The sequence below is a fragment of the Netta rufina genome (assembly GCF_964035555.1).
Source record: "Netta rufina genome assembly, chromosome: 16".
NCBI classification, from domain to species: domain Eukaryota; kingdom Metazoa; phylum Chordata; class Aves; order Anseriformes; family Anatidae; genus Netta; species Netta rufina.
This window is the reverse complement of record NC_140140.1, coordinates 15,686,255-15,700,588: the sequence shown is the minus strand read 5'-3', so window position 1 is coordinate 15,700,588 and position 14,334 is coordinate 15,686,255. Positions and strand designations below refer to the sequence as shown.

At 68.0% G+C, this 14,334-nt stretch overlaps 2 protein-coding genes across 3 annotated transcripts; both read right to left on the bottom strand.

Annotated features, from left to right (window-relative positions):
* Positions 1-4,221: 4,221 nt before the first annotated feature.
* TCF15 (transcription factor 15) lies at positions 4,222-7,074 on the bottom strand. Its single transcript, XM_084296518.1, has 2 exons — positions 6,499-7,074; positions 4,222-4,460 (listed from the first exon to the last, which is right to left on the bottom strand). The coding sequence occupies exons 1-2, from the start codon at positions 6,973-6,975 to the stop codon at positions 4,386-4,388; spliced, it is 552 nt and encodes a 183-aa protein (XP_084152644.1). The 5' UTR covers positions 6,976-7,074; the 3' UTR covers positions 4,222-4,385.
* Positions 7,075-10,200: 3,126 nt separating this feature from the next.
* SRXN1 (sulfiredoxin 1) lies at positions 10,201-12,806 on the bottom strand. 2 transcript variants are annotated; one of them, XR_014618909.1, is made up of 4 exons: positions 12,612-12,806; positions 12,175-12,458; positions 11,536-11,937; positions 10,201-10,277 (listed from the first exon to the last, which is right to left on the bottom strand). XR_014618909.1 is itself a non-coding variant. In XM_084296896.1 (2 exons), exons 1-2 carry the CDS (start codon positions 12,801-12,803, stop codon positions 12,255-12,257), a joined length of 396 nt encoding a protein of 131 aa, XP_084153022.1. In that variant the 5' UTR covers positions 12,804-12,806; the 3' UTR covers positions 12,158-12,254. The 2 variants fall into 2 exon arrangements, 1 of the variants encoding a protein (XP_084153022.1); XM_084296896.1 differs by lacking the exons at positions 10,201-10,277; positions 11,536-11,937 and having other exon boundaries at positions 12,158-12,458.
* Between the last annotated feature and the right edge of the window lie 1,528 nt (positions 12,807-14,334).

Sequence of the window (14,334 nt, the reverse complement as noted above, 5' to 3'; positions counted from 1 at the left end):
GGGCTCTGCACGGCACCGGGGCCATGCCCAGGACCCCCAGGACCCCCAGGACCCCCAGGACCCCCGGGATCCCCAGATCCCCTCTACCTGCCCGTTTTGGCCAGCCCCAAACCCGACCGAACCCTTTGGGGCCGTGGTGCGGGGCACGGGGCCAGCCCCGCTCTGATTACCCCCCCCCCTAGCTCTTTTTCCTTTTTCTCCCTTAATTTACCGAGGGCTAAATCCAAATATTACAACTTCCCCTCCTCGCCGCTGGTTTACGCAGGCGGCCCCCGGCCCGGGCATTGTCTTATTGTTTGCGGAGGGAAGCTCCAGCGGGAGATTAACCTGGCGTTCACCCCGCTGCGCCTTCACACCCTGTCCCTACTTGGGGGGGGGGGGGGGCCCCCGCGCCCCGGGGGAGCACGGGGGGCACGGGGGGACACGGGGACAGGGAGCCACGGGGCGGCCGCAGCGGGGGATGCAGGGGGTTTGGGGGATTTGGGGGGGTTGGGGGATGTGGAGGGTTTGGGGGATGCAGGGGACGCAGGGGATTTGGGGGATTTGGGGGATTTGGGGGGGGATTTGGGGGATTTGGGGGATTTTGGGGCTCGGCTGCTTCAGGGTTCTGCTGGTCGTGGTGGGGGGGTGAGGACCTGGGGGTGCTCCGGGGCTGCCTCGGTCCCTTTTTTTCCTTCCACAGGACCAAGGGGGATGTGGCAGGTTTGGGGGACAGGGGCTGTGGGGTGGGTATCCATGCCATCCCATCCCATCCCATCCCATCCCACCCATCCCTTCATCCTCGCCCCCCATTCCCCTCCCCACCACCCCCTGGGGACCCTTTTAGGGGCCAGCTTCGCTCTGGGGCCATTTAGGACACGATTGGGGGCTGCGTCCTGAGCCCCTGCTCTGGGCAGAGCACAGAGGGGCTGCCAGGGCACAGGGCATGAGGAGGGACGGATCCTGGGGGTGGATTCCAGGGGTGGATCCTGGGGGTGGATCCCAGATCTCGATCCTGGGGATGAGTCCTTGTGGATGGATCCTGGGGGTGAAATCTGGGGATGGATCCTGAGGATGGATCCCAGGGATGGATCCTTGCGATGGGTCCTGGGGATGGATCTTGGGGTGGATCCCAGACCTCGATCCTGGGGCTGGATCCCAGGGCTGGATCCCATGGGTGGATCCCAGGGATGGATCCCAGGGATGGGTCCTGGGGATGGGTCCTTGTGGATGGATCCTGGGGGTGAAATCTGGGGATGGGTCCTGGGGGTGGATCCTGGGGTGGATCCTGGGGACGGATCCCAGATATCGATCCTGGGGATGGATCCCAGGGCTGGATCCCAAAGCTGGATCCCAGGGATGGATCCTGGGGCTGGAATCTGGGGTGGATCCTGAGGACAAATCCCAAATATCGATCCTGGGTGGGGCTGGATCCCAAAGCTGGGTCCCAGGGATGGATCCCAGGGCTGGATTCTGGGGCTGGATCCCAGGGGTAGATCCCAGCCCCTTCCAGCAGCCCCACACCAAGCCCCCCCCGGCAGCTCGGCCGCGGCCCCGCGGGGTTCGGGTGCATTCCTGCCTCGCCGGCCCGGCAAGGTTACAGTGCTGAAACAGAGGCTGAAATATTTGGGAGGGGAATGGAGCAGGGAAAAAAAAAAAAAAAAAAAAAAAAAAAAACAGAGATCTATAAAAAGACCGTTTAAAAACACGAGTTAAAGAAAAAAAAAAATAAAAAATAATAATAAAAAAAACACAACTAAAAAATCCCAATAGCAGGCGCGGCGTGCAGCTGCGGTCCTGGTTCCAGTTCCCAGGTGATGTCAGGCCTGGAGCGCCTCCAGCCCCGGCCCCTCGGAGACGGTGTTTGTGGGTTCAGCGCTGAGTGTTTTTCCTTCCTGAGGCTCGGGGACACCTTCCTGTCCCAGAGAGGGCGGCCAAGAAGCCGTTCCGAGGGGGTCGGCGCTCAGGAAAGGGGAGAGGATGGGAGGGGAGCGCGGCAGGCGGCGCGGCGCGGGGCTGGCGGCACCCATGGGTGCCCCCCGCTCGGCCCCCCAGGGTGGGCACCCAGCTCCCATCGGCGCCTCTGAGTCACCGTTTCCCTCTGGTTGCACTGGGAGGGGCTGGAATGCACTGGGACGGGCGGGCTGCTGGCACTGGGACGTGCTGGGAGCCGTGGTTGGGTACTGGGAGGTGCTGGGACATACTGGGATACATGGCACTGGCGCTGGGATGTGCTGGGATGTGCAGATTTTGCACTGGGACACACTGGGACCCAAGGCCCTGGCACTGGGACGTGCTGGGATGCACTGTTCCTGCACTGGGATTTACTGGGACCCAATGCTCCAGCACTGGGACATGCTGGGATGTGCAGATATTGCACTGGGACACATAGCCCTGGCACTGGGATGTACTGGTATGCGCTGATCCTGCACTGGGACTTGCTGGGATCTGAGACCCTGACACTGGGACATACTGGGATGCCCAGACCCTGCACTGGGACACACTGGGACCCAAGACCCCGGCACTGGGACATACTGGTGCCCAAGCCCCAGTCCCCGAGAGCCACTGGGACGCCTGACACGCACCGGGCCCAGTACTGGGGACACACTGGGACCCGTGCTCATGCTGCTGGGACCCCCGGGACCCCCGGGACCCCCACCCTCAGCACGGGGACATGGGGGGGGGGGGGGCCCAGCGGGCCCAGCACCGAGCTCAGCACCGCAGGGACCGGGGGGCACACGGGGGGGTCCCGGGCAGCCCGGTGGGGACCGAACCCTTTCATCTGCGTGCCCCCCCCCCCCCCCCCTTTGCCCTTGCCCCTGCCCCCCGATAAACCCGAGGGCAGGGATTCTGTGTCCGGGGCTGTTTGGAGAATCTCACGGCTGTTTATTGGGGTCTGGGACGCATTAGACACGCTGAGAACAAACCTCTCCCACCCACCCCGCTCCCTGCCTGGGACTCGCTCTCACAGCTGCGCCGCGCTGTCAGCTCCATAAATCAAACCCGGGGGGGGGGATTGGAAACGGGGGGGGTCACAGCCAGCCCGGCCCGGCTGCACGGGGGGCCGAGGGGTGCCAGAGGGCTCCCACCGTCGCCCCTAATCTAAATTGGGACCCTCGGGGGCACCCCTGCTTCCCTCCTGCCCTGGGGTCGTGCCCCGGGGACCCCCGGCGTGTCCAAGCCCCGTCTGCAGCTGCTTCGGCTCCGTGGGACGCGGGGTCCCTGGGGGCTGCGTGCCCCCGAGCCCGGTGCTGTTCCCAGGCTCAGCTCCCCGTGGCGAGCAGGGTTCTGGGGGGGGTGGGAGCAGGCTGGGAACCCCCCCGTGTCCCCGCCTGACCCCGTGTAGGTGCTGCTGCTGCAGCCGTGTCGTGGTGGTGGTGGCGGTGGTGGCGGTGTCCCAAAAAGAAGAAGGGGCAGGAGCAGTGAGATGAGCCCCAAAGCATCGCCTGGGCACCACGGTGCTGTGGCAGAGCCGTGGCACAGCCACGGGTCCCACGCATCCCAAATGCCCCACGCATCCCAAATGGCCCACGCATCCCAAATGCATCACGCATCCCATGCACACAACGTGTTCCACACATCCCCTGCATCCCACGTGCCCCAAATGCCCCATCCATCCCATGCATCCCATACAACCCATGCATCCCATGCACCCCATACATTCCATGCACCCAATGCACCCCATATATCCCATCCATCCCATGCATCCCATACAACCCATGCACCCCATGCACCCCATGCACCCCATGCACCCCATGTGTCCCATCCATCCCATCCATCCCATGCATCCCACAGCACAGCCCGGTGTTGACCACCTTGTGGCTCTCCACAACCCAAACCCTTTTGGGACCAGAGCCATCTGCAGGGTTTGGGGCCACGGGGACAGCTGTGCCGGGGGTCTCACACCCACAGGACCACGGGGACAGCGCGTGGCTGCGCCCTACCCATGGCACAGAGTCACGGAGCTGCTCTGGGCGCAGGGCTTTGGGGCCGTGGCCGTTTTGGGAACCCCACTCCGCACAGGGACAGCAGGCAGGCAGCATCATATCAGAAAAATAAGAATATTTTTTTATTTTCCAAGCGGCTGCGTGTGCACACAGAGCGCCCGCGGGGCCGCGCCGCCGTCCCCCTCTCCCCGAGCGTGTCGCCACCACCATCCATCCGCACGCGGGCTGCTCGTTGAGCCGGGTCCCCCCCCCTTTTTCCTTTAACCCCAGGGGTTTTGGGACCAACCCCCCCCTAACAAGTCCTCTCCCGGCCACGGTGCCGGTGCCAGTGCCGGTGCCGGCGTCGGTGCGGTGCCAGCCCGCGGCCCCGCCGGGCTCCGTCGCCTCCCTTCCCCGCTGCGGTCTTTTGGGGGCTGGCTGTGCCACCGCTGTCTCCGGTGGGGTGCCCGCGGCCCCGGTTCATCTCCGTGCCACCCGCAGCGGGGGCACCCCCCGCACCTTCAGGCAGTTGCCCCCGAGGTCCCTGCGGCCGCCCTGCGGAGAGAGGAGGGGAGAGCTGCGGGGCGCCGGGGCAGCGGGGTGCCCGGGGGTCCCTGGGGAGGGGGGATTTAGGGGAAGGGGGGGTGCACGGCTCCGGGGGAAGGGGGTGTATTGTGGAGGAACCGTGCTGAAGTGTTTGGGGGGGGGAACCGTGCCAAAGAATTTGGGGAGGAACCGTGCCAAAACGCTGCCTGGGATGGACACGGGTGGACGGACGGACGGACGGACGTGGTGGTGCCCCGTGAGCGGCTGTGGGGTGGGAGCGGGGTCGGGGTCCCAGGAAGGTCCCCACGTCCCCGTCACCCACAGGGGCACAGCCCCAATGGGGTGAGGGTTTGGCCCCAGCCAGCTTGACCGGCACAGACCAGCATGGCCCAGTATCACCCAGTACCGCCCAGTAGCTCCCAGCACAGCTCAGTAGCCCCCAGCACGGCCCAGTGTCACCCAGCACAGCCCAGTGTCCCCCAGTTCCACCCAGTATCCCCCAGCACAACTCAGTAGCCCCCAGCATATCCCAGTGTCACCCAGCACATCCCAGTATCCCCCAGTATGGCCCAGTATCCCCCAGCACAACCCATCAAAGCCCAGTATGGCCCCAGCACGGCTCAGCCCAGCACCACCCAGCATGGCCCAGCCCAGTTCCAGCCCAGCCCAACCCATTTCCAGCCCAGCCCAGTACAGCCCATTCCCTGCCCAGTACAGCCCATTCCCAGCCCAGTACAGCCCATTCCCAGCCCATTTCCAGCCCTGCCCCAGCGCCAGGAGGTGCGGAGCGGGGGGACCTTGGGGACCCTCGGTGACCTTGTCCCCAAGGTCCCGGGTGCCACCAGAGGTTCCAGCCCTTGCAGGGGGTCCCAGGCCAGCGGGGGGACACCCAGGACGGGCTGGGGGGGCTGCGGGGTCCAGCCAAATGAGGGGGGGGTGAGGGGAAAGGGGACAGGAACGGGAACAATAATTAAAAAGGGAGCAGCAGAAAACGAAAGAGCCCCGACAGCCGCTGCTCCGGGTGACCCGAGGGGACAACGAGGGTCCCGTGGGGACGGTGACAGGTCCGCAGCCCCTGCCCTGGGGCTCAGCACCCCCCCCACACTGCCTGGGGGTGTCCTGGGGGCTATGGGGGGGCACCAGCCCCGTGCCCTGCAGCAGGGGAATGGTGTGGGTGGCAGGATGGGCTCTGCGTGGGGACGGTGCCCGCACCCATGGGTGCCGGCTGGGGACAGCACCGGGGTCACCCTGCAGCCCCCAGCCCCGCGCTGCTGTGCTCATGGGGGGGGCACCGAGCCCCCTGCAGGGGCGTTCAGGGCGCCCTGAGCTCTGCTCCATCACCGCACTGGGCTGCTGCTGTGACCAGGAGGGGCTGGAGGGGCGTGGGGATGGGGAAAAAATGGGGATGGGAAAGGGATGGGGTTAAAACGGGGATGGGGATGGGGAGGGGATGGGGACGGGGTTAAAAAGAGGATGGGGAGGAGACAGGGCTGGGGATAAAACGGGGATGGGGAGGAGATGGGGATGGGGATAAAACGGGGATGGGGAGGAGATGGGGATGGGGATAAAACGGGGATGGGGACGGGGATAAAAAGGGGATGGGAATAAATAAAATGGGGACAGGGCCAGGGATGAGACGGGGATGGGGACTGGGATAAAGCAGGGATGGGGACGGGGCTGAGCCGGGCACAGCCCTCCAGCTCTGCGCTCCCTCCCATCCCCATCCCATCTGATCCCATCCCACCCCATCCTCGTGCCCCCAGCCCCGGGGTGACTTGAACCCCCCGAGACCCCGCGGCCGAGGCCTGGAGGTGTGGGAGCAGCCCGGCCCTCTGACGCCAGCGGGAGCTGTGGGCGTGCGGCCCCGAGCACGATTTGGCCGCGAGCTCCGGCGGGGGCTGGAGAACCGGAGCCCGGCGACGCGCCGAGCCTCCCTCCCTCTCCCTCTCCCTCCTCTCCCTCTCAGCCCCACGAGGAGCTGCGGATCCCCGACCCCTTTTTGGGGAGGGGGCCGTGCCGAGCCCCCTTAAACCCCTCCCCAGCTCACCCCTTTGCGCTGGTTGCTGAGGCAGAAGGTGCAGATGCTGCGGGGCTGCTTGCTCTCCAGCTCGCCCTTGGCGCCGTAGATGGCGCTGAAGCAGGGCTGCCCGTCCTCGCAGCCCTCGCCCAGCAGCAGCACGTTGGCCAGGTGCGAGATGTAGCTGGAGGCCAGGCGCAGGGTCTCGATTTTGGACAGCTTGCGGTCCACGGGCTCGGTGGGGATGAGGGTGCGCAGGGCGGTGAAGGCCGTGTTGACGCTTTGGGTCCGGTCCCGCTCGCGGGCGTTGGCCGCCTGCCTCTGCTTCACCATCACCACCGGCCCCGCTTTGCGGGCCGCTTTGCGCCGCGCCTCCACGGCCTCGTAGCACCCCAGCGACTGCTCCGAGGCGTCGCTCTCGCTGCGGTTCTCCTCGTCCTCCGACAGCATGCCCAGGTCCGGGTAGAGCACGCGGGCGGCCACGGGGCGCAGCATGGTGAAAGCCATGGCCGGTGCCCCCCTCCCCGTCGGGGGCAGCCCCCGATGCCGCGGGGAGCCCTCGTCCCCCGCCGCCGGCACGGCCGCCTCTCCGCCAGCTGCTGCGTCCGAGCGGGGCTGGGACGGCCGGCCGCGGGGGGAACCGGCTTTTATATGGCCGGGGAGGGGCTGCGGATGGAGCCCACCCCCAGCCAGCCCCCAGCAGGACCAGGCAGGAGGCCAGCGTCCTCCTCGCCCCGGCTGGCCGGAGCCAAGCGTTGGCCGTGGCCACTGCGCCCTGGCCCCGCTCCGTCTCGCCGCGGTGCCACGCTCCCGGTTGTGCCGCGGGGGGCACCGGACCCCAATCCCAGCCCCCCCTGGGGGTCTGCGGGGCGATGCCTTGCTCAGGGTCCCCCCCCGGTCTTTGATGTCCCCCTGCCAGCAGCGGGTCCCGCAGGGCACGGGAGCTGGGATGGGGCTCAACCGGGAGGCCCCTGGAGGATTGGCAGCGGGTTCCTTCACCGGGGGGGACATCAGCCAGGGGGGGGGGCACGGCCCACGGGGACAGTTTTGTGCCCTGGGGACGTGAGGTGAGGCTGAGCCCCGCAGCCCCTTGCCCTCTGCGTCCCCAGGGCTGGCACCGTGTGTCCAGAGAGGGACAGGGACGAGGTCCCCTTGGACCCCGCACCCTGCCAGGGGCACGGGCAGCGGAGCGTTTCGTCCTGTTGGCTCTGGGAAAACCAAGTCCTGAGCTCCGGGGGGGGCAGCAGGAGGGGGGAGGCAAAAGGGGAGAAGGGCCCGGCCCCGGGCAAATGGCCCTGGGCTGCTGGGGACGTGGCTGCAGGAGCTGCTGGGCTGGGACCGGGGCCGGTGGTGGCCGTGCTCCCCATCTGGCCACCAGCCCCACGGAGGAATGAGGCAAAAAGGGGGAACTCCGGGAGCTGCTGGGGGCTGGGGGCACAGCGGGCAGGCTGCAAATACCCAGGGAGAGAGGGATTGGGGGGGGGGCGTCCTGGCACCCAGAGCCCCACGGCCAAAGCCCTGTGGATCAGGAGCAGATCTCGTGGGGCAACAGGGTCCCCTCTGGGCTGTCCCCACGTGTGCTGGGGCTGTGCCGGGGGGGCTGCGCTGTGTGTCCCCCCCCCACGGCAGCAAACGGCCCCTCTGCCCCCCGCGGGGTGCGGGCAGCCCCTCGCCGTGGGGCCCCAGCCCTGTTTTCCTTCACCATTTGTCCGCCTGCGCAGAGCCTGTAAATCACACTGCGGGGGGGGCGAGGGCCACATCGGGGGGCCGGGAGGGCTGGGGGGGGGGCGTGCAGCCTGCTTTGGGTCTCTGTGGGGGCACGGGGACGTTGCCTTTGCCAGTTCCATGCCCTACAGCCCCTCATGGGGCATGGGGAGTGGGCAGGTGCCTGCACGGGGCAGGGAGACTGGGGTGGATGGATCGGGGGGGGGCTGCTAATGATCCCTGGGGGGCTGCAATGGGGGGACACAGCTCTGGCTGCGCCTCCTCTTGAGCAGAGCAGGGAGAGAAAGACCCCACAGACCCCGCAGGAGCCCCCATCTCCATGCCCACCTCCCCCCCCCCCCAAAACGGGCGCCCTGCCTGCACCCCGCTGGGTGTGAGCTGGGGCCCCCCCGCCCCGGCCCTGACAGCACCAAGACGGATGGCAGGGGCTGTGTACTCAGGTGCTGCCGCCCACACATGGCCACCAGCTGACGGGGTGTGGGGGGGGGACAGCAGGGGAGGGGACCCCGAGCCCCCCAACCCCGCCGGGTGCCCCCGGGGGCACGGCCACGCGCGGGGTGCCGGTGGCCGGCAGCGACCTCGGCGGATGGGGCACGTGGGGACACGGGGAGGGAGGGAGCAAAAGGCTTTGGGGTGGCTCCGTGTGCGTTAGGGGCAGTGTGTGAGCGTGCACGAGTGTGCACGAGTGTGCACGAGTGCGTGTGAGTGTGCACGGCACGGGTGAGTGGCTGTACACGCGTGTGCGTGCGCGCACAATGGTGCACGGATGTGTGCGCACGGGTATGTGAGCACGTGCCCCCGTGTGTGTGTGCACTTACACGCCACGTGTGCGTGCGTGTGCACGGCTGTGGGTGTGCACAGCACCCACCCCCAGCCCCACGCACGCTTCCGAGCCCCGCAGCCCCCAGGTTGATGGTTTTGGGGTGTCCCAAAAGGCCTGGGGGGCCGGCAGCCCCAAGCGCTCGCTGGGAAGTGCCCCCTGCCCTCCCGCTCTGGGGAGTGTTTATCCGGGAGGTGATAGTTAAGTGTAGGAAAATAAACAGGGAGCAGATGGCACGGGGGGCCGGGGCTGCCCCCCGCCCCACCGGGCTGCTCCAGCCCTGCTGGGAAAACACCGCTGCCGGCGAGGCAAATGGATTCCAGACCCTGCGGCCGCGCCGAGCATGTGGCTGCCAGGACGCTGTGCCTGGCCCTGCTGAGGGCTGGAGGAGCAGCAGCCAACCTGCCCCATCCCACCCCAAAGCTCCCCATCCCACCCCAAAGCTCCCCATCCCATCCCCAACCTGCCCCATCCCACCCCAAACCTCCCCATCCCATCCCATCCCATCCCATCCCATCCCATCCCATCCCATCCCATCCCCAGCACCCCGTGAGCCCCCCTGCAGCAGGGGGTGTCCGGGACCGACCCCTCTGCCTGTTCCCGTGCCCCTTTTCCCAATTTAGGGCCCAAACTGGGCAGTGCAGGGCAGCGAGGGCCGGGGTCTCACCAAGGGGATGCTGCCCCTAGTTGTGAACCTCAGCGGGTGAATCCATGGGTCCTTGGAGACCCCATGGGTGGACAGAGGAGTGGCTGCATGGTGCTGGGCCCTCAGCTTGCCCAGCAGGATGGGGTTTGAGAAACCCTTTGAAATGGAGCAAGGGTTCCCTGCAGGAGTTGCCCTGAGCGACTGGGAGGGGGACACCAGGATGGGGACGGCGGGATGGAGACACAGGGATGGGGACACTGGGATGGGGATACGGAGATGGGAACACTGGGATGGGGACAGCGGGATGGGGACACTGGGATGGGGACATGGGGATGGGGACACGGGGATGGGGACACCGGGATGGGGACACGGGGATGGGGCTGCTGCTGGTGGCAGTGGTTCCCAGCAGGTCCCCAAGCCGGTGGCCGTGCCCGGGGCAGCACGGGGTGCCCTGTCCCCCACCCGCCCTACGGGGCCGTACCTGCGGGCCGGTCTGGAAGGCATTACACGGCTGTCGTGCGGGGAAGTCTGTCCCAGTTCCGGAGCCGGGACCCTCCCCAGCATGGCCCAGAGCCGGAGCGGGAGGGAGGGAGCCCACAAAGCGCCTTTGTTCCTGCCCTGGAACGAATGGATTGGAGGCAGCCGGGATCGGCTGTCAGCCGGCGACACCGGAGCCCTCCTGGAGGGTCAGGCAGAGGGAAAGGGGGACAGGTGGAGGGACGGACGGACGGACGGACAGGCAGACAGACAGACGGAGCCGCTGCGGGGATGGCAGCCCCAGGGCTGATCCATGCTCCCCGCACCGAGCGGTGCCGCCGGGCGCCCGCTGGCCTGGAGAGGGTCCCGAGGGGGGCTTCCAGCTGGGAGAAGCCCCCGTGGGGTGCAGGATTTTTGTTTTTTTTTTGGGGTCGCAGCTCTGCCCCCCACCCCGCTGCCACTTGCGCAGGGCGCAGCTCCTCGTGCCAGGTGAGCAGAGCCCCCACCAGACACCCCGGGTGCTGGGCGAGGACCCCTCCCCACCCCTCCCCACCCCGGGGGTCCCATTTCAGCAGGCTGGGGACACCCCGTATCCACCTCCTGCGCTACCAACGGAGCTGCCACCTCATCCCTCCCCCCCCCCCCCCTCTGCGATCTAAGGAGAGGAAACTTTTTAGCACGCCACAATTCTTCGGAGAAATTTATAGCCCATGAGGGAGCCGCAGCCCAGGGCTGCTCTCAGCGCGAGCGCTTGCAGGGCTTCCTCCCGGCGGGGGCGGCTTTGATGCGGCGCATGCAGCGCAGCCGTGCCCCAGACCCCCCCCCAGGACCCGGGTCCTTGCCCTCGTGCAGCCCCCAGCCCACCCTGCCCTTCCTCCCCCGTGCCGCGGGCAGCACCGTGGGGCAGCGCTGCCCTGCCCGTGTCCCCCCCCACCGCTGCCAGGCTCATTTTGTGCCCCGGGGGGGGGCAGGATCCGGCCGGCACGGAGCGTGGCCAAGGGGGCAGAGCGAGGGCAGAGGCGTCCGGACGCGGTTCCTGTCCCAGCGCCGCGGCTGAGTCACGGCACGGGGGGGTGACTCAGTGGCCTTTCCCCTCCCTGGACCACGGCTCCCGGCTCGGAGGGATGCCGAGGCGCCCCGGGGATGCTCAGAGTGGCTCCTCCAGCCTGCACGGGGGGCGAGGACGTGGCTACAGAACCGACAGCATCCCAGCCCCCAGCTCAGCACCCGGCCCCCAACTCAGCACCCATCCCTGTCCCCATTTCCCCAGCCCTCATCTGCCCGCTGTCACCGGTGCCACTCCTGCCCCGTGTCCCCGCTGCCCTGCGCCATCCCATACCTGCTCCTGCCCCTTGCTGACCCCCAGCACCATCCCGCAGAGCCACGAGGCTTTGAGCACCTTTATTCCCGGAGCACGAGTGGGGGTCCCCGCAGCGCCGCTCGGAGATGTGCCCCATGGGGAAGGGGGCGCAGGATGCGTCCGAGGATGGGGCAGGCGGCTGGGGGGCAGGCGAGGCGCAGGCTCTTGTGGGGTCAGCACGGAGCTGTAGGGTGAAGCTTGGGGACGTGGCTGGGCTGTGCTTTGGCACAGCTCGGTCCTGGTTCGGTGATGTCCTGGTTCGGTGAGATCTTGGTTTGGTGAGGTCCTGGTTTGGTGAGGTCCTGGTTTGGTGAGGTCCTGGCTCGGAGCTGTCCCGGTTCGGAGCTGTCCCGATTCGGAGCTGTCCCGATTCGGAGCTGTCCCGGTTTGGAGCTGTCCTGGCTCGGTGTTGTCCCGTTTCGGAGCTGTCCCGTTTCGGATCTGTCCAGTTTCGGAGCTGTCCCGGTTCGGAGCTGTCCCGGTTGCGCCCCTCCCGGCCCCATTCCCGCAGCACAACGCCGCCACCTGCCGGCCGCCCCCCGGAGCCAGGACCCCCCCCCGTGCGCCCTACCGGGACTGGGGTGCGCCCACCCCGACCCCATCCCCACCCCACCGCCACCCCATCCCACCCCGACCCCATCCACCCCCCCCAGCAGGGACAGGACCGGGGATGCTCACCGCGGATCGGACGCACGGGGGGACCTCGGGGGACCCCCATGGGAAGGGTCCCGGATTTTTTTGGGGGGAGGGGGGTCCCTTTAGAGCAGCTGCGGCGTGGAGGAGCCCAGGTAGGTGCGGAGGTCGCTGAGGGTGGACGGGATGATCTTGGCGGGGATGGTGTCCCGGTTGAGCTCCCGGTGGGCGGCGTAGCGGTGGCACCCCCCGAAGGAGTAAAAATAATCCCCCCCCCGGCTGCCCTTCACCCACAGCACATCGATGGGGGGCACCCGCTCGGGATCCTCCTGGGGATGGGGATGGGGAAGGGGGGACACAGCCCCGTAGCCGTGAGCTTCCCCAGCAGTGCCCCGGCACCCCCTGGAGGGGGTATGGGGAGGGGGGCTCACGGCGCCGTGCGCCCCCCCCCCGGGTCTCATCCTGCCCACCCCGCTGCCTACCTGCAGGGTCTCCACCAGGCTCCGCACCTTGCCGGGGTCCAGCACGGAGGGGATGGGGCGGATCAGGACCCTCATGGGCACGTTGTGCACCGCCGCGATGTGCTGCGTGTGGATGCTCCCGCTCCCGGTATCGATCCCCGTATCGATCCCGGCATCGATCCCGATCCCGGTCCCGGTCCCGGTCTCAGCCATGGTCCCGCTGCCCCCCCCCCCCCCGGTGCCGCTCCGCCGCTTCCTGGCCCCGCCGCTCCGCCCCGGCCGCTCCCCTCCGCCCCCCCCCGGGGTTTTGCAGAGTCACCGTGAAGCGGCAGCACCGGGAGCACCGGGGGCACCGGGAGCAGTGGCCCCCCCCGACCGCTCGTCCTGCTGGGGTCCCATCCCCTGTCTGCGCCCCCCCCCCCCCCCCCGGCACCTCCAAATGTCCCGAGCTGGACGCGCCCCCCCCCAGGATCTCCAGGTCCTGCTCCCGGCTACGACGTCTGAGGGTGTTTTTGGGGGGGTTCTGCAGCCCTGTGCCCCCCCCCAGGGGGGTGAGACCTCAGGTTCCCCCCAGTTTTGCAGCCCCTGCCCAGCTCCTGGGGGGCACCGGCCCCAGAAATGGCAGCACCAACTGGGGGGGGGGTCTCCTGCCCACTGGGGGGGGGGCTGCTGGTGATGGGGAAGGGTTTGAGGGGCTCTGGGGGGGCCTTTCACTGCTTGGGTGCTGCTGGGGTTCCCCCCAGGACTGACCCCAGCCCTCTGCTTTCTGCTGCTCCTCCCCAGCCGGGTGCTGTCGGCTGCCCTGGGGGCACCCCTCGACCTCCCCCCCCCCAGCTCCCCTGCCGCCCCCCAGCCCCATACAGACAGCCCGAAACACCCCTGGTAGTGGCAGAAATCCCTTTTTTATCCCTGAATTGCATTACAAGTAACACCGCAGGCGGCTGGAGCTCGGTCGGGCTCGTCTCGCCGCGGCCGCCCGAATCCAAAAACCGGGCAGAAAACAAAAAAAAAAATTTAAAAAATTAAAAAAAAAAAAATCGATCATGCACGGAAAAATTATTGCTGTGGTGTCCGCTATGTACACACCGGGGACGGGCGGCGCCACCCCAGGGGGGGAAACCACGAAACGATGTCCCCTGCGTGGGACGCGGCGCGTGGCCACCGTGCCCGCGGGGTGGCCACCACGGTGCCCTCGGGACCCGCGGCCATGGTGAGAGGAAGACTACGTGGGGAGGAAGACGGCGTGGGGGGCACGCGAGGTCTGGGCTGAACCCCCAAGGTGTCGGGGGCCAGCAGGGGCTGCGGGGGGGCCGTGGCAGCTCGTGGCCCGAGGTAGGAAGCGGCTCGCTGCGGGGCCGGGGGGGTCCGCGGGGAGGTTGCATAGAATCGTTGGGGTGCCCCCACCGGGCCCCCGTGGCTCCGAGGAAGACGAAGGAGAGCGGTTTTGGCCTCGCTGGGGGGCTTGTGGGGTGTAGAGGGGGGGCTGCTCGGCCTCCTGGCGTCGCCCCCGCCTCCGTGCCCGCTTTTCGGTGGCTCTCGGGGTCCCGTCCCCGTCCTTGTCCCCGCAGCTCTGTCCCGGGCACGGGGGCGCCGCTGCCTCCTGCGAGCCGTGCGGAAGGGCCGGCGGCCCCCCCCCCCCCCTCCAGTCTTGGCAAATAAATAGTGAAAAGGGTAAGTAATAAATAATATAAATAAGAAGAGCGATTAAATAGACTCACCCGAGCTCTGCGGCACCACCGACCCG